At 36.6% G+C, this 23,843-nt stretch overlaps 1 protein-coding gene across 1 annotated transcript in view; it reads right to left on the reverse strand.

The window, feature by feature from the left end:
• LOC114663422 (cilia- and flagella-associated protein 69-like) overlaps window positions 1-23,843 on the reverse strand; it is a 95,482-nt gene that overhangs the window by 39,195 nt on the left and 32,444 nt on the right. Inside the window, 3 exon segments of the mRNA XM_028817145.2 lie at window positions 936-1,051; window positions 5,370-5,534; window positions 11,908-12,124. Coding sequence (XP_028672978.2) covers window positions 936-1,051; window positions 5,370-5,534; window positions 11,908-12,124 — 498 coding nt within the window.

Genomic DNA, 23,843 nt, shown 5'->3' on the forward strand with positions numbered 1-23,843 from the left:
ATGCACCTTACGGTCTATGATGTCAAAAAAAAAAAAAACGAAAAACAGAGACATAGGTATATATGATATTTGGAATTATTCATTTTATGACCTGTATAGTACATTTCGGAAAACATTGTGGCACGAATGCAACATTATTCATATTATTTATATTCATTCGCATAACATCTTGCGGTTGTAATCAGTGACCATGTGTTTTTTTTCCCCCTGATCTTGCCAGTCTTCATGTTGCTGTATAGAACTGTTTCTTTTGTACTCCAGGACATGGAGAGGAAAGAATAGTACAGAGAGGTCAGTTCAGTGCTATATGGAAGCATCAAATTCAAATGTTAACAGTTCTCACACACGCAAGGACCGTACTTCCTACATTTATGACATGTGTATCTGTACTATTCTTTCCTCTGCTAAGGTTGTTAAAAAATTAAAACTTTGGGAGCATATTACTCCTACATTTCAAAAATACAATGGCTAACTGTGCTTTTTTGCATTCAATATAAACTTCTCCTCTTAGCTTTTAAGCCCCTTCATGGTCTAGCCACACCTTATAGGTTTTCTTTATTGAATCCATGTGTTCCGTCATGCTCACTTTGTTATTTCTATTCTGTGCTGTTAACCATCCCACTGAGGAGATTGTGTACTATGGGTGATAGAGCTTTTAGTGTATCGACCCACGGTTATGGAATGCTCTGCACCTTTGGAGCTTTGCACTTGTACCTCACTTTCTGTTTTTAAAATCTAAACATAAAACATATCTTTTTAAGACTGCATTATGTTGATTTTGTTAGCTATGAATATATATTGGACTGTTTAATAATATATTTTAATATTACTATTATTAGGATTCAGCGGGTTGGAAAATGGATGGATGGATGGATGGATGAAAAAACAACATTTTTTGAAAAAATAATAGGATGTGAACAAGTAAGTAGACTTACTTTTCTGTGGAGATCATTTTCACACAGCGTAGACAAAATTAGCAACATGTCAGCCTTCAGTTCAAGTGAAATTGCATCATCCTCTTTATATTGCTCTGCAGTTTTTATAAGAATACCTTGGTAATAAAAAAGAAAAAAAATCTATTTATATTACATTTTAAATGGAAAACAACAATAAGCATCTAACTGTGGACAATGCAATTTGATGCAATCTAAATATACCATGTTTCCCTGAAAATAAGACAGGGTCTTATATTAATTTTTCCTTCAAAAGACGCGCTAGGGCTTATTTTCAGGGGATGTTTTGTTTTTCCATGAACAAAAATCTACATTTCTCTCTATTATAAAAAAAAATCTTAGAAGGCTTGGAAGGAAACGATACATGATTATCTCAGAGACACTTTAACAACCCGCAAGAAAAGGCAGTGAGACAAAAGGACAGCTGCTGCACGGGATTTTAAATGATCGACATACAGCATGACAGCTTTAAGACAGCAGCTGATCCGACCGCATCTCCTTAGCGTGCGTTCAGCCCCCCCTTCACAACGCGAATGGCAGAGACGCGAAGTGGCTAACGTGCAGCATGCCCCAGGGGGTTAGGGGAGTGAAGAGAGCTGAGGGCACAACCCTCTAGTATTCTGGAACAAAAATCTACATTTATTCAAATACAGTCATGTCATCATCTTCTGGAACATCATCATAACTCTCCAAACCCCGAATTCCGTTATGAATTTCTTGCGACTCCATTTCCTTTAGAACAATTGGCCCCAATCTTTCATGTCTTGCAACAGAGCTTTCCTTAAATGAGCACCTCTTGTCCATGTATCTTGTTCGTAGTGCATTCGGATATCCAACTTGCTCTCTTTGCAGAAAGCAGTAAGATTTTTGCCCTGGGACTCCTCAACAATTACTTTCTTGTTACTCGACAAAATAGCGCTTTCTTTTTGCACTCATCTTGTCGGGGGTCAAAATACTGGTATTATTTCCTGTTCATCTGTATACATATGGTAGCGTTAGGCGTTTATCGCTCATCCAAAAGGTGCCTGCGCGGGATCGTAAATAGGGCTTATTTTCGGAGTAGGGCTTATATTACGAACATCCTGAAAAATCATGCTAGGGCTTATTTTCCAGGAAACATGGTAATTTCAATGTAATTAAAAATATAGTGAAATCAACTGTATCAGTTTGCCAGTGATAAATTTGTTAAAGGGAAAAGCAAGAAATGGGAATTTGAGGAGCAGAGTTGAAAAGCAAAAGGCTAAAATAATTGTATTGCATGTGAATAGTGAGATTTTAACAAATAAAACCCCCACAAATTTACAAGTTCACACGGGTTATGATTTCCTGTTCATCTTTGGCATGAATTACACAAAAAAGGTGACACAAATACTGTACTAAAAATTACATTTGTAAGCGTCAGTGGGCCTCTATAACCAGTGACAATTATTGAAGGTGACATGAATTGAAAGAGAATTAAAATAAAATGATTTACATCCTTTTATGACGTTAATTAACTTGCCAGAGCTGGAGGTTTAGTCATATTTATAGTCATATATATATATTCATATTTTCATTGGTATTCATTCATTTAAAAAAGCAAAACATTATCACTACTGTACTATTATAGTTTAGTTAAAGTAACACTTTGTGGTTAAGAGGGAGCAATTAAAAAAAAAAGGCAAACATACATTATTATCTGTACCAAAATAAAACAAATACATAAATAAATTTAAAATAGACAAATATACATGATTGAGTTTTGGAAAATTAGTTTGGTTGGTGTCAACATACACTCTTCTAAAATGTGTAAATGGGTATTAATAAGCTATTCACTCTTCTGACATGTACAGTAGTTGTACATGATATTGTAATTTTTTCACAGCCAGATATGTAATTACCCCGATCTACATGCTGTCAAATAAACGAACCACACGCCGTGGCGCAATGTTAGGGGCATCGCCTCTGGCGCTGACGTCCGAGGTTCGATTCCCGAGAGGGAGTGCAGTGGAGTGTGTACACCTGATGAGCCCAGAATGAGGGCGAAACACGTGTCGTGTACTCTTTGCATTTATTTGACAGTAAACTATTTTCAACCATATATATATATATATATATATTGTATATAAATAAATGGTTTATATTCATATATCAGGAAGCACAGTGATACAGTGCTCTGCCACATCACAAACAAACTGTAAATAGTTGGCATATTTTCCCCATTATTTCTTTGGATATTTCTCTGGGTACTCTGCTCTTCCTCCAAAATCCCTAAAGACGTGTTAGTACGGCTGGTCCTGTGTAAGTGCGGCTGTGTGAATTAATGGCTCCTGTAAAGTACTGGTGCCATTTCCCAAATTGGTTCTTGCATTATACTTGCCTTATGCTACTGGGATAGGCTCTTGGCCCCTGCCCCTGTGAATTCCATTAAACAGGTCTGAGAATGTTATGTAGTGCATGAGAACTGAAATGTTTTCAAAAAGTTTAAACACTTAAAGACACTTTCTAAAGAAATATGAGTACATGCTACTTCTTTTGAAAAGTGAGAATACATCTAAAACATAAAAACAAACATTTAGGCCATAATAATGGGTGAAAGTTAGGATCTCCACTAGTAAGTCTTTGCTGTTTTGCTTGTATCAAACTAGTAACTGCGGGTAAATGCATTATTTTAGAACAGGGACATGATTACCAGTGTTTTGCTGGCATCCTATGTCAACCACAATGGGATATATAACAGTGTATATAAATATATTGCACACTATGATGCTGTTTATCCTTTATTTCAACATGGCAATTAATACAGTGTTAAATTGGAACTTGGAGGGACAAAGTATCAAATGACATAAATATTGAAATTTACAATAAATATACTAAACACTAATGTAGTATATTTGATAAACTAATTTTTCTTATTTTATTTCTTAACAAATTGGGAGTATTACTGCATACTTTCATAGGTTTAATACTTAACCTTTGACACAGAAAAACAAACTGATCTGTACAACATGCTGTGTCCAAAATGATTACCAGGACAAAAATTATTACAGTGATCCCTCGCTATATCGCGCTTTGCCTTTCGCGGCTTCACTCCATCGCGGATTTTATATGTAAGCATATTTAAATATATATCGCGGATTTTTTGCTGGTTCGCGGATTTCTGCGGACAATGGGTCTTTTAATTTCTGGTACATGCTTCCTCAGTTGGTTTGCCCAGTTGATTTCATACAAGGGACGCTATTGGCAGATGGCTGAGAAGCTAGATTGCTTACTTTTCTCTATCTCTCTCTTGCGCAGACTTTCTCTGATCCTGATGTATGGGGATTGAGCAGGGGAGCTGTTCGCACACCTAGACGATATGGACGCTCGTCTAAAAATGCTGAAAGATTATCTTCACGTTGCTATCTTTTGTGCAGCTGCTTCCTGAAACGACATGCTGTACGGTGCTTCGCATACTTAAAAGCTCGAAGGGCACGTATTGATTTTTGACTGAAAAACAAACTCTGTCTCTCTCTCTCTCCCTGTTCCTGATGGAGGGGGTGTGAGCTGCCGCCTTCAACAGCTTTGTGCCGCGGTGCTTCGCATACTTAAAAGCCAAACAGCCCTATTGATTTGTTTGCTAGAGATTGTTTTCTCTATCTATGTTACATTCTGTGCTCCTGACACGCACTCCTTTGAAGAGGAAGATATGTTTGCATTCTTTTAATTGTGAGACAGAACTGTCATCTCTGTCTTGTCATGGAGCACAGTTTAAACTTTTGAAAAAGAGACAAATGTTTGTTTGCAGTGTTTGAATAACGTTCCTGTCTCTCTACAACCTCCTGTGTTTCTGCGCAAATCTGTGACCCAAGCATGACAATCTAAAAATAACCATATAAACATATGGTTTCTACTTCGCGGATTTTCTTATTTCGCGGGTGGCTCTGGAACGCAACCCCCGCGATGGAGGAGGGATTACTGTACTATAAAAAAAAAAAAAAAAAAAACAGGTTTCACATATGTGTCAATTACCTAGAGAGACATTGTTTACTCTGTTATAACGGCAATGTACACGTGGATACACTACTGTAATTGTGATCATGACATGCAAAAAAGTAATGCTCTTATTACAGTTATTATTGATGTTCTTATAGGTAAGTAATACATGTGAATTCAGCAGTATATTTATTGCCATAGTGACATCTACAATACTGAGATTGCCTATGGTGAAATAGCAATGGAGACCTCAATCAGCAATTATAAAGAAGTGGTCTAAAAGTGAAAATAATAATTGAATAAACTACATTGATTTCTGTGGGCTTAATTTTTGTGCCAGATTTGAAATATAAATGTACTTTAATGTTGACTTATAATAGAAAAAAGGAGAAAATTCATACAGCAAACAGTGAATATAATTTAGTATAACTGGAAAGCAAACAGAGAACTAGTTCTTCTTACCTGTTAAAATGTTTATCACTCCTTGGTCACAGAGGTCTTGATTGATGGCTGTATCTCCCAAAAATACCATCGATCTCAAAAGCCTTACACAGTACCGCATATGTGCATTCTTGTTTCCACGGACACCGCATCCATGAAAACTGTTCCCTTCACCAGTGTAAGTATCTAAACAAAACATTTAAAATATAATGTTTTAATTTAAATGTAAATCACTTTTATTAGGTTTAATTTAATTAAGAATAATTATGACATACCAAATAATTCAGTAGGTTAAACATATGAGTTAAACAAAACATGCAAGTTGTAGATGATCCTTTCTGCATTTTCACACAATCACCACTCATGTGCATCTTTAGCTCTTGTGATAATACCTGTACAGTGATCCCTCGCTATATCACGCTTCGCCTTTCGCGGCTTCACTCTATCGCGGATTTTATATGTAAGCATATTTAAATATATATCGCGGATTTTTTGCTGGTTCGCGGATTTCTGCAGACAATGCATCTTTTAATTTCTGGTACATGCTTCCTCAGTTGGTTTGCCCAGTTGATTTCATACAAGGGACGCTATTGGCAGATGGCTGAGAAGCTACCCAGCTTACTTTTCTCTCTCTCTCTCCCTCTTGCGCTGACTTTTTCTGATCCTGACGTAGGGGGATTGAGCAGGGGGGCTGTTCGCACACCTAGACGATACGGACGCTCGTCTAAAAATGCTGAAAGATTATCTTCACGTTGGCTACCTTCTGTGCAGCTGCTTCGTGAAGTGACATGCTGCACGGTGCTTCGCATACTTAAAAGCACGAAGGGCACGTATTGATTTTTTTATCTGTCTCTCTCTCTCTCTCTCTGCTCCTGACAGAGGGGGTGTTACCTGCTGCCTTCAACAGCTTTGTGCCGCGGTGCTTCGCATACTTAAAAGCCAAAGAGCCCTATTGATTTGTTTGCTCCTTTGAAGAGGAAGATATGTTTGCATTCTTTTAATTGTGAGACTGAACTGTCATCTCTGTCTTGTCATGGAGCACAGTTTAAACTTTTGAAAAAGAGACAAATGTTTGTTTGCAGTGTTTGAATAACGTTCCTGTCTCTCTACAACCTCCTGTGTTTCTGCGCAAATCTGTGACCCAAGCATGACAATATAAAAATAACCATATAAACATATGGTTTCTACTTCGCGGATTTTCTTATTTCGCGGGTGGCTCTGGAACGCAACCCCCGCGATGGAGGAGGGATTACTGTACTACTATGGTGTTTAATTCAACATTGCCAATCATATCATGCTTTTCTTTAAGGTCTTTAAGGCTATTTTTTTTTTAATTTGATAAAATCTAATGACCCTTTCAATAAAATCAACATAAGACAGTTTAGTCTGACTTCTGGTGCATTCTTTAAAGCATACAGCATGACCTCATGTTTGGAAGACTGCATTTACCATATTTCTAGACTAAATTGTTTAATTTTGGCAAACAGTACTACCTTGACAGGGTCATAAGATCAACAATACAAGAGGATCTTGGCGTAGAACCAGATTACTAGCAACCAACTGACAAGGTTTGGGCATGTAGTTACAATGCTTTCTTGGAACGTTTTAGCAGTCACAGGCCCCTTGAAGTAGAAAGAGACCATGCTGGAGGGTTAAGGAAGAACTGGAAGAAGTTGCTAAGGAAAGGGTGGCCTGGTCTGTCCACCTTACCACTTTAAATGAAATGAAAGTGATGTGAAGTTATAATGTGTATGTTGTCGAGGGGGCAAATCAAATGATTCTGTCCCTGGCCTATGATATTCTTTAAAGTGGGAAGTGACATCATTCACATCTTCTACAACTCAGTGATGGCCAGTGCGACTTTCTATGCGGTGGTGTGCTGGGCTGGTAACATCACTTCAAGAGAGGCCCACCAAATCAACAAGCTAATTAAAAAGGCAAGCTCAATTACAGGATGCACTCCGGACTCCATGGTACCAGCGAAGGACAGAATTAAAAACAAAACTGAGTGCCATTATTAACAATGCTACACATCCCCTCTCTGACATAATAATACTGAATGCTTTCAGCCAACACATTATTCAGCAAAATTGTGTCAAGAAACTCTACTGGTACATTTATACCAACAGCAATACATCTGCATAATACCTAACTGTGAATATGATAGCCAAGTCAGAACTTCTTCTTTTTAATTTGCTTACTTTAGAGTCAGTCTAGTGTGTGTTCAGACCAAAGTGTGCGTGTATATTTATTTACAGTATGTACTTACATACTTACTTATCTACCTATTTATGTATTCATTTATTTAAAGAGTTTTCTAAAAAGTGAAATGTCCCTCTGGGGACAAATAAAGTTCATTCATTCTATCCATCTATTAACAACCAACAAAAGGTTAGTTGTTGTTAGTTTAAAGTATCAAAATAAATGTTTTTTAAATCAACAGAACACATAAGTAAAGAATGATTAAACAAATAAAATGTTGCAAATCTATGCCTCCTAATGCTGTATTTTTTGCCCTGTCTATTAGGCACGATGGTTTCCTCACTTTCCCACATTCAGCCAGTATTAATATTCTCTCTCTCTTTCCAACAGTTCCTCTTTCCTACTAGAGAAATGTTATTTAGATTACTTGCAACTTCAGCGACCCTGCCAAGGTGAAGCTTTTAAATGTAACCTGAGGTCCACGTCTTGGCCAGGCTTTAAAACCACTTGTGGAGTCAGGGTCAGGTGTACTAAATCTTGGAGGCACCATTTCTCAGCAGCCTCCTATTGTTCCCGATTCCACTGCAACTCTGTGGTTGATCAAAATTAAAAGGCCCAGGCTTCAGTGACAGCTGTTGAGGTGTCTTCTCTCTGTACTGAGCAGCAGTATATATATCAGTGCAGGTTATTGGTCGGGATGTGTTTATTTAGCCTCTTTCTAGTCTTTTACAGTGCAGCCTCTCTCCCACTCTTACATTAATAACTTACTTCTAGAGCACCTACAGAGCATGCTGTTCCCTAACCAACTCTACTTACTCCTGATAGAAAGAAGTGCAATGCGACTGGTAGTGTGGGTTTCTCTCTCTCCTCATACTCCTAATTTGAGCCCATTCTTAAGCCCTGTACCATGCACATGCACCTTCTGTCCCTGGTGTGAAATCAGTCACTAGACAAAGTAAGGGATTCCATTTAGATAAAAAGCAGTGGCACATTCTTTAGCAGCTATAACTGAAGTCAAACATTTCTTATACTTACTGATCTTTATCTCACATTTCTTTTGAAAGTTTTTCATTATTTATTCTCAACTATTTCAAATTTGTCAGACATTTTGCACAAACAGCCTAATCCCAATCTTAACACAACATTTCTATTACACTTGTTCATTTAAAAGTCATAAAGGAAAGAGGTTGTGTTTTCTTTTTAGTTTGCTGGATATTTTTAACACAATAATTGAATTACGTATGTGAGTTTATATTACATTAAACTGTGCGTTTCTGCATGTATTTTTCTCTCTTGCACTGTTTTTTTAAACAATTGTTGTTAGATTTCTTACAATTTCTTGGATTATTGACATGCAGCAGGCTCCAGTCTTGTCCGAATTCTGTCTCATGGACAGTCCTAAGCATTTTATGATCTTTTGCAGAATATTTTGATTTGACTTTGTTTGTCAAATCATGGCAGTAAGTAATCCAGGTCCTTGATCAAAAAAGCAAGTCAAAGTCATAACCCAATGACCACCATACTTTATAATGGAATAAAGTTATTTTTCAGGTAGGAAGTGATTTTTTTCAATGTAAAAGATTAACATTAGACTAATTCATCTTGATATAATTTTTCTAGAAATGTGAAGTATTATTCAGATGTTCTTACACACCTAACACAACAGCAATAATCTTAATAAATGGCAAAGGTTTTCTCCTGGTTGCACACAACAGATATCATCACTATTCATAAAGTGTTGTGTTACTGAGATACGAGCATGGACATCGCTTGTAGCAAGAGTGATCAGGAGAGCCTTGGATGTTGTCTTTGGGTTGTTTAGGACACCCTGTCCAAATTTCCTTGTTGCTCTAAAGGATACTTTTGTAGGAGGTTGTCATAAAGGTATGCATAGGGGTCTTAGGTTTTCTCCATTTGCAGACTCTTTGACCTACAGTAAACGTATGAATTTCAAAGCATTCTGTTAAAATGGTATAATACTCCAAATCAATGAGCTTATAGAGTACTTCCTGATGAGATATGTAGTTTGATTTGACCAGGATCATGAATTTTATATTAATCAATATGGATTGTCTTGGTTTCTTTTTTTCTGTTATATGATGGAAGGCTTTCAAACTGTAAGACTCTGTCCTGGTGATTTTCTCCTTGACTGGTAAACAGTACAAGTTAACAGAAAAAGTAATTTTACTTTCTTGTTATGAAATGAACTGCATATTAACCCACTGGTATAGTTACTTTTATATATGAGGTAATTATTTTTTACTAGATTATTTTTGTATTTAATGCATAATTTTCTCCAAAAAATTGAAAAGCAATTCAAATTGAGAAAAAATAAGAACTAGTATCGGCTACTGTATCATATTTAAAACTATAGTCCTCAAGCTTTCAAGCAGCGCTACACATAGACACACATTTTTAATTACTTATTAATAAATATTTACACGGACCAAATACTTTGCAACTTCTTTGTACTGCTTAACACTATGAAATTATGTTATATGTTACTGCTACAGCAAGTGATTTTAATCTTGTGCAATGTCCCCAGTGAAAATTCACTTAAACCCCTGCCCCTCTCTGTTTTGCATCCTCTAGGTTTCAAGTCATATGTTCAGTTAAAGGGAACTTCATTTTCTGAGACAGTAAGTGGGCCCTGACTTCTAATTGTAACTGAAAAAGTGTCATTATATGCTACAGGCTCTGTGTCTCTTTTCAGCTTTATTGCCCATCACTATGGTCAACTCATATGAGTGATCCCAAAAAAGCACTCAGGGTCTAGCCTCTTTCCATCTAACACCCCCACATGAATTGGCAGGCTGCAGTGAACTCAGGGCCTTCAAGTTATAAAACACAAGCATACCTTATTGAAATAATGGAAACTCTCCTGTAAGCATCAGTGAAGATCGATAAAATTGAAATAACCTAATATAAACAGTCTGCTTATGAAATATGATTCTTTCATATATAATATACATCCATCCATCCATTTTCCAACCTGCTGAATCCGAACACAGGGTCACGGGGGTCTGCTGGAGCCAATCCCAGCCAACACAGGGCACAAGGCAGGAAACAATCCTGGGCAGGGTGCCAACCCACCGCAGGACACACACAAACACACCCACACACCAAGCACACACTAGGGTCAATTTAGAATCGCCAATCCACCTAACCTGCATGTCTTTGGAATGTGGGAGGAAACCGGAGCGCCCGGAGGAAACCCACGCAGACACGAGGAGAACATGCAAACTCCACGCAGGGAGGACCCGGGAATCGAACCCAGGTCCCCAGATCCCCCAACTGCGAGGCAGCAGCGCTACCCACTGCGCCACCGTGCCGCCCATAATATACAGGGTATTATTATTATTACTATTGTGGCATATTGTGTACTTTTCTTTTTATTATGCAGTTCATGGCTTCTGTTTTCATTCTCATAAAAATAAGTTATATGAAGCACAGCTGATCTGCTTAACCCTGGGTCTTCTGAATTGCTGCTCTCCATTATCTCCTATACTTCAAACTTCTGGAAACTCTGACATCATCTGCAGATGACAATGACCAGAGCACCAAGAGCACCTCAGCTAACTGTTGCATTCACCTCTGTTAACTTCTGTCGTGCAACTCCCAACACAGACTGACCGTGGATTTGCAAGATGAACCTTGGCTGACTGAAAAAAACAGTAGTTGTGGGTGAGTGGTAGTGGGGCTTAGGCCTTTGGCTGTCTCAGCTTACACTTTTACTTCAGTCCAAAAGAAAAATCAGATTCTACCTGTTCAAAAATATACTCAACCAACACATCCCAGTACAAAATGCCTTCTTCATTGATGATGGAAAAAATTTAGAGCCTAAAGAAAAACATAAAGAAAGCTTTCCAACCACAACCCAGAATAACTATACATAATACCAATATAAAGTTCAGCCTTCAATTCATGACCTATCAGGGAAGGAAAAAGTTAGAAATGGCTATGTGCTTTGATGCCCATAACTGGAACAACAAAAATTCATGACATAATCACAACCACAAAATACTTAAGGGCTGACAGTAGTTTATTTTTGTGAAAAATGCAATTCATGATAGAAAACCTAAAGAGTAGATGGCTTTCTTTTTGCAGTGTATCTCATTACAATAGTTGCTTTACTGAATAACAGCACTAATGCCATATGTGCCAAGCATGCAAATTAGAAAACCCGATACCATACAAATAAAAAATATTTTAAATGTGCAATTAGCTTCAAGTATAATGTTGAATTGTAAAGATTTCAATCCATCTCAAACAGAAGTCAGCAATTGGGAAATTGCATTTGTGCATAAAATAATTTAACCTATAATGTAGTTTCAATAATAACGTAAACAAATTTTACCTTGACCAACACACCACTCAAGAAGAATAAGTAGGCGTGTGTTTCCTTGACAAGTTGTATAGTCTTCAATTAGCAAAGGAGCAATTGTAGTCAATGTAGCTAAAGCATGAAGCTGCAATTCCTCGTGCTGGGCAGCAGACCAGCCATGGGCACCTTTTTTTTCATGTTTATTAAGATAGTGAAACAATGCCAAGAGCACCTTATTATCCTTGAATAACTGTAGAGACACGAGAAATCAAAAATATTACTTTTATAACAAGCAAACTAAAACAAACAGTTATAGTATGTGGGCAGAATTATTGTTAGATTTGGAGAATATAAGGAAGATGCTGTCTAAACAAATGAAAAAGTTGTTTCTTTTTAAACATTAAGAGTGAATGTCTACATAGATAAGTAAATATAAAATAACCTGCTTATAATTATGAAGTGGTTAGCATAGGTGCTTTGTAAGAAAGAAAGGTTTGGGGAGCCTCCCAAGAATTATAGCCCCAAAGAAAGTATGATGGTGACTGCACTAGAATGTTACAAAACAAAGCACAAGCTCAGTTAATATGAGACCTTGCTGTCTTTTGATCTGTTTAATTAATAATGAGAAAAGAAAGAACACAGAGAAAGAGAGACTGATAGTGAAGTATATTGTTGCCCAGAAAAGGTGCTGAAAGCCTACTTTTGATCACTTTGAAACAAATGTAATATCAAAAACAAACAGAACATTCTCTCAATGTAAATTCTCTGAGAAGGTTCATGGAGCGACTGAACCATATAAGCGTTCTGTGAAATATCTATTTATGCTAGTAAAACCCTTTACAAACTGTAACGAGGTAGAAAGGGAGGACATTATTTTAGGAGTACATACACAAAGAACGTAAGAAGATATGGCAGTCAGAGTTAACAGTGGACAAATAAATACGACTTACAAAAACATATGTTCAGCTTAGAATAATAAAAAGCAGTTTAAGCAAGCTATACAAATAATACAAAGTCAGTCTGCAAGCAACAAAGTATCTAGTTCAAGTAATACACAATGTTAAGGGGAAAAGATAATACGAAAGCCAAGTAAGGTTAAGAAATAAACACTTCTAGAGGATGGTAACACTGGGTGGGAAGCATCATAAAGAACTCATTTTTAATTTGTATTTCACATTTATCTAACAAGAGGAAACGCGCTACTGTAAGTAGCGGGAGCTGGTGGAGGAGTGCAGGGACAGAGGTTGGAGGGTACTCTATGAGCCCATAGAAGTTGGCTGCAGAGGATTTGCAGGACGCTCACTCTGCAGAGTCCTTATATGGCTGGGCATAATAGGAGCGGATAAAAAGAGGGCCATTAAATCCGCAAGTGAAGCCACAGAGAAAGACTCAAGGTGGCCTTAGGTAGAGGGCTGATCTGTGGATCGCTACTGGGACGCAAGTTGGGGATTGATTAGCCCCAGCTGGGTCACCTGAGCGAGGGTGTATGATGTTGTGAGACCCGAAACCCCCGATCACTGATGATGTGTTCCAGTGCAAGAGAGACATAACAAACACCACATTTAGAACAGGAAAATGGAACTTAGTTTAACAGCTTTGTTTTTAAACAATGTCACAAGTCAACAATATTGATATCACACAATATACTGGGCAGGATGCATTACTGCCATGGTTAACTATTATTTCTCACATGCCATTTAAATTTACACATTTTCAGTTTCCAGTACATCTTGCCTTTGCATTGTTCACTAATAATTTTCTAGGAGAGTCACTTAAAGTAGCAAGTTCTAATAAGCATATCCCTTGTGTTTGCCATGGGAAACCTATGCAACATATACAATAGTTAAAATTAAAAAATTACATATTTGTCTGATTTTGTATTACTTGCTTTTAACAATAGGCTAGTACTGGTGCCACACACACCTCCAGAGTTTAAACCCTGACCTGGCCTCCAATGCAGAGTTTTAACGTTCCTCACATGGGCACATGAGTTTTCTTTTACATACTAAGCACCTTTAGTTTAGGCGGACCGATAGTGCTAAGAATTGCCTGATTTGAATAAGTATGTGTCATTTCCAAGGCCAATTTTACTTAAACAGAGTTGCTTTTATCAAATGATAAATATTAACTAGAAATTAGTATTAATTAAGTTTGTTAGTGGACAATACTCGAAATAACTATGTGACCCAGCCAATGAAATATGAGGTGCAAAAATTAAAAATTTCTTTGCCATTTAAAAGACATGCATTTACCCTTTCAGGAAAGAGACATCAGGAGCTCCTAACAGAATACTTTATGTCTTTATTGATTTTATTTGTAGACAGAAAACTGCAATTAATATAATAAAGATAATCGGAGGCAACAAATTCTTTGCTTAGAAAGCTATGCACCCATTGAAAAGGGACATTTTAGCCACGCTAATTTTCACAAAGATGAGGTACTAGTCCAATCACATCATGACACGAAAACTTTACAGTATGTATGCACAAGTTCATAATTAAAAATCTTAGTTCAAAGCTAATGCTCCTAAAATTCCTTTAACAGGTCATTAAAATTATCAACAGGCCAACTCATCAATAAAATAAGGCAGATAATACACCAAAGACTGATCTATTTGTGTAAAGAAATACATAGGATATTGATTTAAACTATAAATAGTAACAGAAGCTTTGTCTCTAGCTCTTCATCATCTACTGTAAACTGTACAATAGAAAATACAAATTGTGCATATGAATTCACTAGAACTACTTTAGCATGAAAAATGGTGTTTCAGAATTAGAAATACAGACCTATACTGTGTATAAATTAAAATTTATTTTGAGTGAAACATGCTGAAATAATAAAGTATAATTTGCATATTCCCTTCAGCACTCAACAACTAATTAATCTGCCAGTTAAACTATTCATCTTTTCAAAAAAATACCTTACTTTCATTACTCTTTTGTCCACCCAGTATACCTATACAAATATTATAACTTAGCAATGACATAACAAAACACACACGCTACATCTATATATGTATATCTACAGTATATCTATCTATATATATCTACTATGGGGCTCCGCCCTCTTCTCGCTTCGCTCGCCAACCCCCAGGTATTGGTAACCAAATATACAATTTAAAGAGATTGTTATTTTCATGGGAACTGTTACATATGTATTATAGAACTAACTATTTTACATTTCAGTGAGTAATCAACCATAGTTAAAAATAGTAAAATGAAATAAATTGAAAGAAAATTATGTTTCATGTTGTGTTATAGTTATTCGTTGCGTTATACGTTTTTGTTCCGTTTGTCTTTGATATTAATACGCAAATACTTTTTAAAATTTCATTTTTACTTTAAAACTTCAGTAAATACAATATTTGGAGTTAACTTTTCTTCAATATCGCATTGAATTTTGATTCCGTGTTTGGACTTACATCGTGACAACGCAACGTATAACTGCCCGTGAGTGAATTTCGTTTCTTTCTCTCTAATAAATAAACTGACATTATGGAATGCTTGCCCCTGTGATTTGTTAATTGTCATAGCAAAAGCTATTCTAACAGGAAACTGTAAACGTTTTAATATGAATGGCACATCAAGATCTCCTTTGCTGTCTAATGTTATTCACGGAATATGTACTACATTACCTTTCTTGTCGGCTGTTAAATTTTGGCATGTTAGAATTGTTCGACCAATTTTTAATACAACTAATTTTGTCCCATTGCATAGCCCATCATTTATACCTAAATTACGCAATAACATTACAATACATCGTTCTTTCAACAGTAATTCATCCTGTGGAAGACCAATGGTGTTAACACTTGTAGACATTCTGTTTTTTATTCTGTAAAGTTGATGTTTTCATCACCAACTGCTTCAGCATAGTCTGTTGATACGCATTTAATCAATTTGCCATGTAACTGATCGACAATCTTTGCGTTAATTCATTTGACTTCATCGTTTCTCACTACTAGGATTGCCTGTGTACTCATTTCTTCTGTTAATAACCCTTCGGGATAATTTATTTTTACATAATAAGTCTTCTTTTATTAAGAGATTTTGAATTTTAAAGCTGCCAATGTCAGATAGTAGCCAGATAGCGAAATCAACCAAATCTTGATCTGCTCACATATTCTTTTGTAATTTGAATTGTTGGAACAAAGACCATAAAGGCCCAATCTTTAGGTTTGCATTGTAAATCTGCCTTCAGCCTCCTTTCTTGAGTACTGGTAGAACGTGAAGAAAGTCGCCTCTCAGTATAAAGGTTTTACCCGCAAACGGTTGTTCGGAGCCAAAAGCGCCGTGAAACGTTTTGTCAATTACATTTAATACTGTTTGTGGGATCATTGATGCTTCATCCCAAATAAATATTTCAGACTTTTGCATTTCTTGTTTCATTTTCTTTTTCCATTTCAATGTAACATTTTCATCCGTGATATTTAAAGGTAAGTTAAAAGTTTTGTGAGCCGTTTTACCATATGGAAGAAGAACTGCTGCTGTACCTGTCGACCCCATAGATGCAATGTTTTTGCATAAGTGTTTGAAATAATGGACTAAACACATTATCGATCTATGAAGAATAACCTCTGCCGAAATTCGCCAAAAAGACATTTTTGAATTGTGTTGAAAACTGCTCTTTGATCATCGTTTAATTGTGAGTACATTTCCCGATATAATTTTCCACAGTTAAATCTTCGTCTGCTGTTATCTCTTTCTCTACCTCTGATTCGTCAATTTCTTCCGGAAGTTCAAATTGCTACATCTTTATATCTTCTGCTTCTAACAATTCTTTGATGATCAAAAGAGCCGTTTGTTCATTAGAATTTTTGGATAAAGGTCCTTTGAACGCTTCCCATAATTGTAAAGCATCAACTTCACCCGTCATAATTAAGTACATGAAGAAGTGTCTTAATATGTCAGATATCATTACAAAAGTGGGATCAGACATCATTTCGAACATATAGTCATCCGATTTACATAATCCAGCTGCTAGTGCCGCTTCAATATAACTAAGACTTTCTGATAAAACAATCTATTTACTAAAGTCGGAATATCCAGAGCAGTTGTAGCCGGTGGCATTGTTCTCAAGAATCGACGAATTTGTGGCCAATGTGGATTGCAAGTCATTGTAATAAATAAATCTGGCTGACCGATAGTTGAGGATATTGCCAATGCATCAAGATATAACTGTTGCAATGCTCTTGGACTACCTTGATATGATGATGGTAATATTACTGCTTTACCTATTTTGAATTTGTCGGAACTATTGATATTTGAATTTTGAATGTGATCAATGAGACCTTGCATATGTACCGTTCTAAGTTTTGCTTGATTCGATTTAATAAAGAAGAGACAATTAGCTTCGACTTTTAGATATGCATTAATAATGTAATACTGCGATAGACTTTGAGATGACAGAAGTGGGTTAAATACATTGGGACGAATCGCTAATTTTGAGCTGAAACATTATGTGGGCGTTATTCGTTTATCCGAATTTGTGTGTTTCATATTATACAACCATCCTGTTTCGCCATCAGGGAAAAGCAAAGGAAAGAGTAAAGGATCGGAATGAGGTGATTTATTAGACAGAAATGACGAATTGTGCTTTGCTTTTGGATAAACACGAATATCAACTCTGTCTTTGATATCTGCATTTTTCTAAACTATTATCGCTGACAATTCGTCACATGTTGGTATATTATAAATGCGACCGTGATCTTTCGGATTCATATAGAAGTCCAAGAAAACTTCTGTGTCCGTGTTTTGCAGATAAATTTCGTGTAAAGTGCGATACTTTTGGATGGATGGATTTGTATCCATTATTGACTGTATGATTTCTAATATGTCCGATAGCTTAACTCTTTCGATCCTATGTTGCATCGCTTCTACATGATCATAAATATACACCTGACCGAATTGTGGTTTCTTCGAAATTAAACTTGTCGTAGCTTTAATTGTTGCAGGACCACAGATTCTCATACGGTATTGTTCAGAACTTGTGTAGAGCTGCATTTTGAGTATTGAATGATCCGAACGCAAACAGATTATTGTAGATTTGGATATTTTGCCTGTAGTGTTTGTGGATTTCACTTTCACCAAACAACAAATCATTTAATTCTCGCAGATATGCTTCTTCATTGGGAAGAAACACTACTTTTCCCTGATGGAAACATGAATTAGACAATCTACAAGTCTCTGACTTAAACTTTATAGCCGAACAATATCTATATACTTCTGTCATATTACCTACAGTATGTCCATATATTCAATCTCTGTTCGCTGTTCCGTTATTTCACCAAGTAATAATTTCTGTTTGTTAGTGCTAATGCTATCTTTACTATCAGTTTTATGAGACTTTCAAATTCCGCTGCTTTCATAATCTCTAACCTGCTCTGCATGTGTATCAGGCCAAAGTTTTTGAACTTCGTTACGATGTTCTACTTTGTCTTCTACTCTTTGTCTTTTATTTCTGACCCCACTTGGACCGGCTAGGTTTTCAATACCAATTGGTCCAGGCTGATTATACTTTCCTTATTTTCTGAATTTGCACTTCGATTATTATTGTTCTTTTTTGAATTCTTTTCTCTCCAATGCTTTTGGGCCTCTTTTCGACGCACAGCCTTTTCTTCTTCACTTAGTCGTTGACATGTCATTTAGAACGTATAAAATTATTGTCCAGAAAAGGACTTCAACAAATGTATCGAATAGATTGTATGTTGTAAAATACTGCCCAGAAAAGCTTCATTAAAGGATGAAACTGTGGACTTTTCATAAACAACTTAAAATGAGGAAAACGTAAAAATTTATAAGAGATGGGAGAGCAGGAAGTGTGTCTGACAAAAGCATTCACATTAATGAGAGGTGAGAGGACTGTGGTCTTGTTTGAAAATGGTTGAGAGGACGGCGTGACTTGAAAAAATCTCTTGGCAAAAATCTCTTCTTGCGTGACTTGAAACAATCTCTTTAAAAAAAAGTCTCGTCCCGTCGCAGGATTTTTTTAATATAACATATTATATATATATATATATATATATATATATATATATATAAATAAAACAGATATATATATATATATATATATAATATATATGTCTATCTATCATACAATAAATCAGTTCATTTCAAAGTTGTTTAGTTATTTATATAATGTTAATGAATTACTGGTTTTTAACTAATATTAATTGCTAGTGCACTGGCACTAGCTTGTTCTTTTTCTGGCAAAGCATCTGCCAGTAAAACGGTGTTCACTCTTTGGTGCACCAACCCTGCTCACGTGTCTTGTTGTTTTTCTTATTAATTACTACGGGGCTTCGCCTGCTCGTTTCGCTCGCCCAACCCCGTGTTTGGTTTTCTGGATACACACTTTTAAGATTTTTTTTTCTTTGAATTGTTGCTATTTCATTAGTTTCACTTTTATTTCAAAACTTCGCTAAAAACAATATTTGGAATCTTTCGAGTCCCAACATGCTGAGTCTTTTAAATGAGGTCCGTGAGACATGTGTTTAAAGACTTTGTACCATAATTCTGGATAGGTTTCTCTGTTTGGAATTTCAGCACAGACAAAGCGATCTACATCATCAGCAGTTAATAATTTTTTTTGTAAAGTAACCAATAAATGCATGTGAGGTAAAACCCCATTTTTTTAATTCTCTGACTTAAACTTCAAAGCCTTAAAATATTTACATACTTCTGACATATCACCTATGTCCATATATTCTATCTCCATTCCTCGCTTTGTCCTGCATTTTCTTCAATGACACCTGGTCCGTGGTGATTATTTTCCCTTTTTTCCGAGTAAAAATTTCCGCTTGTTTGCGCTACTGTACTGCGATCTTTACTTTCTTTTTTTTTTGATACTTTCAAATTTTCCTGCTTTCACAATCTTTAACTTTTTCTGCATTTGTATCTCTCCATTTTTTTGAGCCTTTCGAATTCCACTGCCTGCGGTGGGTTGGCACCCTGTCCGGGATTGGTTCCTGCCTTGTGCCCTGTGTTGGCTGGGATTGGCTCCAGCAGACCCCCGTGACCCTGTGTTCAGATTCAGCGAGTTGGAAAATGGATGGATGGATGAATTCCACTGCTTTCATAATCTCTAACCTGCTCTGCATGTGTATAGTGCCAACATTTTTGAATGTCTTTATGAAGTTCTACTTTGTCTTTTACTCTTTGTCTTTTAATTCTGAGCCCGATTGGACGTGCTTTGTTTCAATTCCACTTGTTCTGGGCTGATAATTACTTTCCTTATTTTCTGAATTTGCATCTAGATTATTCTTTTTTTTTTTGTTCTTTGTTCTCTCCAACGCTTTTGAGTTTCTTTTCTCTGCGCTGCTCTCTTCTTTTTAGTCGTCAATGTTTCATTTATAACGTATTGTCCTTATGCGCTGAGACCCTGGATCTGTGTGTGCACAAAGCCTTAGTTTACACGACCGAGTGTTTTAAAGCCTGTGCTCTTATTTGATATTGATTGTAAGAAGGGCGTGTCTTGCAAGAATCTCATGTTCTACATCATCGCGAGACGGTCCTGGGTCAATCTCTTGGCACAATGTCTCATGTTTAAGGTCCCCGCGAGACTCTCCGTGGCCGTGAAGATCACGCCTCGTTTCTCTTCAGGATTTTTTTTTATAATAGAGAGATATTATATATACAAATATTTGTATAAATACAAATAAAGAGAGAGAGGAAAGCAAGAAACATCTTTTGATTAAAAATGCTGCAGAAAACACTGAAAAACCCCACTTTGTTAGTGATTGTTTTTTGGTTTCCCTGGGACCTACAAGCTGTTATTTGCTTTCTTACATTTTGTCTTACAATGTTAATAAATTAAAACTTTTTTGTGAGTTTGCTTATGTGTCTTTCTTGGTAATGTCTAATTGTCCAAAGGAGACATGAAAGTATGAATGTCATTGTAAAATTGTACCCATCATAATAAACCTAAAGTATATATTCTATATATGTTGTTCTGTATAAACAGTGTTGCAAATAGCATAAATACTATTACAACTTTAATATTTTAGTATAGTATGATCTTATAACATATATGGCTTCTTATTTGTAGTAATACTCCAACTATTTTACATTAAGTTTAAAAAACAAAAGTATTTAAATATTTTAATTAATAATGCTATAAGTATACAAGTAATACAATCATTTCCATTTTATTGAAAGACTAATAAGAAAGTCCTACTAACCTTAAGGGCACTGATGCATTTTGGATATTAAATCATTGCATTAATGTGTAATGATAATTAAATGGAGCCTAGAGATACTGTAAGATGAAAGTGTTGGCGGGATAAAAAAAAAAATGAATTAACAGACTGAGCTCCCTAGCAAGGCAAAGAACAAATGAAACAAAATGATTTTGAGAGCCCCAGAGAGGCTACCATTGTTTTATGTTTGTAAACCATGGCTTTGAGTGCCCTTCTTGTTTACATTTGTTAATCAAAAACTCTGAAGTAAACAGGGACGACTAGGAAGGCACCCCAACATTTCTCCTGTGGACCTATAATTCCTTGCACGAGCACAGCCCTAATTAGTGGAAATGGATGAAGCAGTTGTATCTGTAGCATGCGCCATCCCTCTAAAAATACCTTTATGAACTGTTGATAAAAAAAAGACTGGTGAGGAACACCACTAAGTTAGAGCTGGCAGCATTCTGTGAAATGTTAGCAGGGAGGCCTCCATTTTTTAATGAACAGCTTCAGTAGGCTGCACCAAGAGACAGACTGAAATGTCACTGAAATGAAAGTATAATTGTGGGGAGGGTTTGATTATTTCATGAAAAAGCACTTTTGTTGAAATAAAGTAGTCAAAGGAGTTCTCACAAACTCTCAACCACCCCTTAATGGTCATTGATGCATCTTCCTAAAAGTAAACATGATCATAAAACAAGACAAAAGATTTATGTTAAAATCTTGGAACTACAACTTAATGTAGGCATACAGATAAGCAAAACACAAAGCTTTGAAGTTAAATTGTGTTTTAACAAAGCCGCATATTTTAGACTCATTACAGTTAACACAAATACCAGTATGAATTACAACAGTAATAGGTTGTTCCACAGTCATAAGAAGTAAATCTAAAATTACTATATACAAAAATTAAAATACACTATACTTACAGTATACACAAACAATACAAATGAATATTCTAAAATTAACATGAAAACAGAGTTGTAGAAGAATTAATTTAAGTGGTTTTGGGATAATCTCTGGATTCCAAAGTAATGTATCCCCAGGAGGAGGTGTTATTAAATACTAATACTGCTATTAATTAAAACTAAAACATCTGAATAGGGAAAGATATATTAAAAGATTTATTTCTTCTAATGGATAATCACATTTCCAAAGAAGAAAAATGGCACAATTAGGAGGAAATTTGGTCAGAAATTATCCTGTCAATAAATCTTTACTAAGTGTAGAACAGTATGCTCCCTCACAGCAGATATCTGATACTTTGAAATAAATGAAACTGCCTTCCATGCTAATACACAGACTAATGCACATAGAAACACTCAATAGTCACATCCAGCCAGCAGGTTCCCTCAAAAACAAAATGAAAAAAGATCACACTCAGGCATGCCTGTCCATGTTTTCAGTCCTATAGGTCAAGGAGGAAAAAAAAAAAAACGTATTTGCATATACAATGAGAATCACGGGCGGCACGGTGGCGCAGTGGGTAGCGCTGCTGCCTCGCAGTTGGGAGATCTGGGGACCTGGGTTCGCTTCCCGGGTCCTCCCTGCGTGGAGTTTGCATGTTCTCCCCGTGTCTGCGTGGGTTTCCTCCGGGCGCTCCGGTTTCCTCCCACAGTCCAAAGACATGCAGGTTAGGTGGATTGGCGATTCTAAATTGGCCCTAGTGTGTGCTTGGTGTGTGGGTGTGTTTGTGTGTGTCCTGCGGTGGGTTGGCACCCTGCCCGGGATTGGTTCCTGCCTTGTGCCCTGTGTTGGCTGGGATTGGCTCCAGCAGACCCCCGTGACCCTGTAGTTAGGAATATGGCGGGTTGGAAAATGGATGGATGGATGACAATCACCAGAGAGTATGGGAAATGGAATATTTTTTATATTTATTGTTGAAGAAAACCTACAGGAGACTTGACAAGAAAAACAAAATGTATATGCAGGAGCTGCCTAATGCATGCAAATTGGAAGGTCTACATTAAAACAATACTTTTTTTTTTAGGAAATTCATTTTTAAAACTCAAATCCTTTAAATAAACAAATATTTTTAATGTTAAGGAAATAAAAATAAAATTACAAAGATGCTCATTTTGTTAACTCATAGAAAAAGCAGAAAGATCACTCCTTCCTCTTCAGCATTGGAAATGTTTCACACGTAGATGTAACTAGAAATAAACATGTGACGCTGGACAAAACATTACCTGCATTCTCCCAGTATGTGGACTGTAACACCCGGGGAAATAAGACTATTGATTTACTGTATGCAAACGTTAAAGACGCATACAGTGCCACCCCGCTGCCTGCGCTTGGGAAAGGAGATCATAACCTGGTTCTGCTTCAGCCTCACTACAAACCAAAAGTGAGAGTCCTACCTGTAACCAAACGATCATTCAGGAAGTGGACCCCGGAGGCTGAGAATACTCTGAGACAATGTTTTGGAACTACAGACTGGGATATCCTGCAGGGATCACATAGTGAGAACATTGAGGAGGTTGTTGACTGCACTACTGACTACATCAACTTCTGTATGGACACTTTAGTTCCAGTAAGAACAGTACGCTGCTATGCTAACAACAAGCCATGGATTACAAGTGACATCAAGGGCCTTTTGAACCAGAAGAAAAGGGCCTTTAAAGACGGTGATCAGCATGAGCTCAAGCGCGTGCAGAAGGAACTCCGAGTCCAGCTCAGGGCGGCGAAGGAGCAGTACAGGAGAAAGCTGGAGCAGAAGTTGCAGAACAACAGCATGAAGGAAGTGTGGGATGGGATGAAGATCATCACTGGCTGCAGCTCGAAGCAGGGT

The sequence above is a fragment of the Erpetoichthys calabaricus genome, chromosome 13, assembly GCF_900747795.2.
Source record: "Erpetoichthys calabaricus chromosome 13, fErpCal1.3, whole genome shotgun sequence".
NCBI classification, from domain to species: Eukaryota; Metazoa; Chordata; class Cladistia; order Polypteriformes; family Polypteridae; genus Erpetoichthys; species Erpetoichthys calabaricus.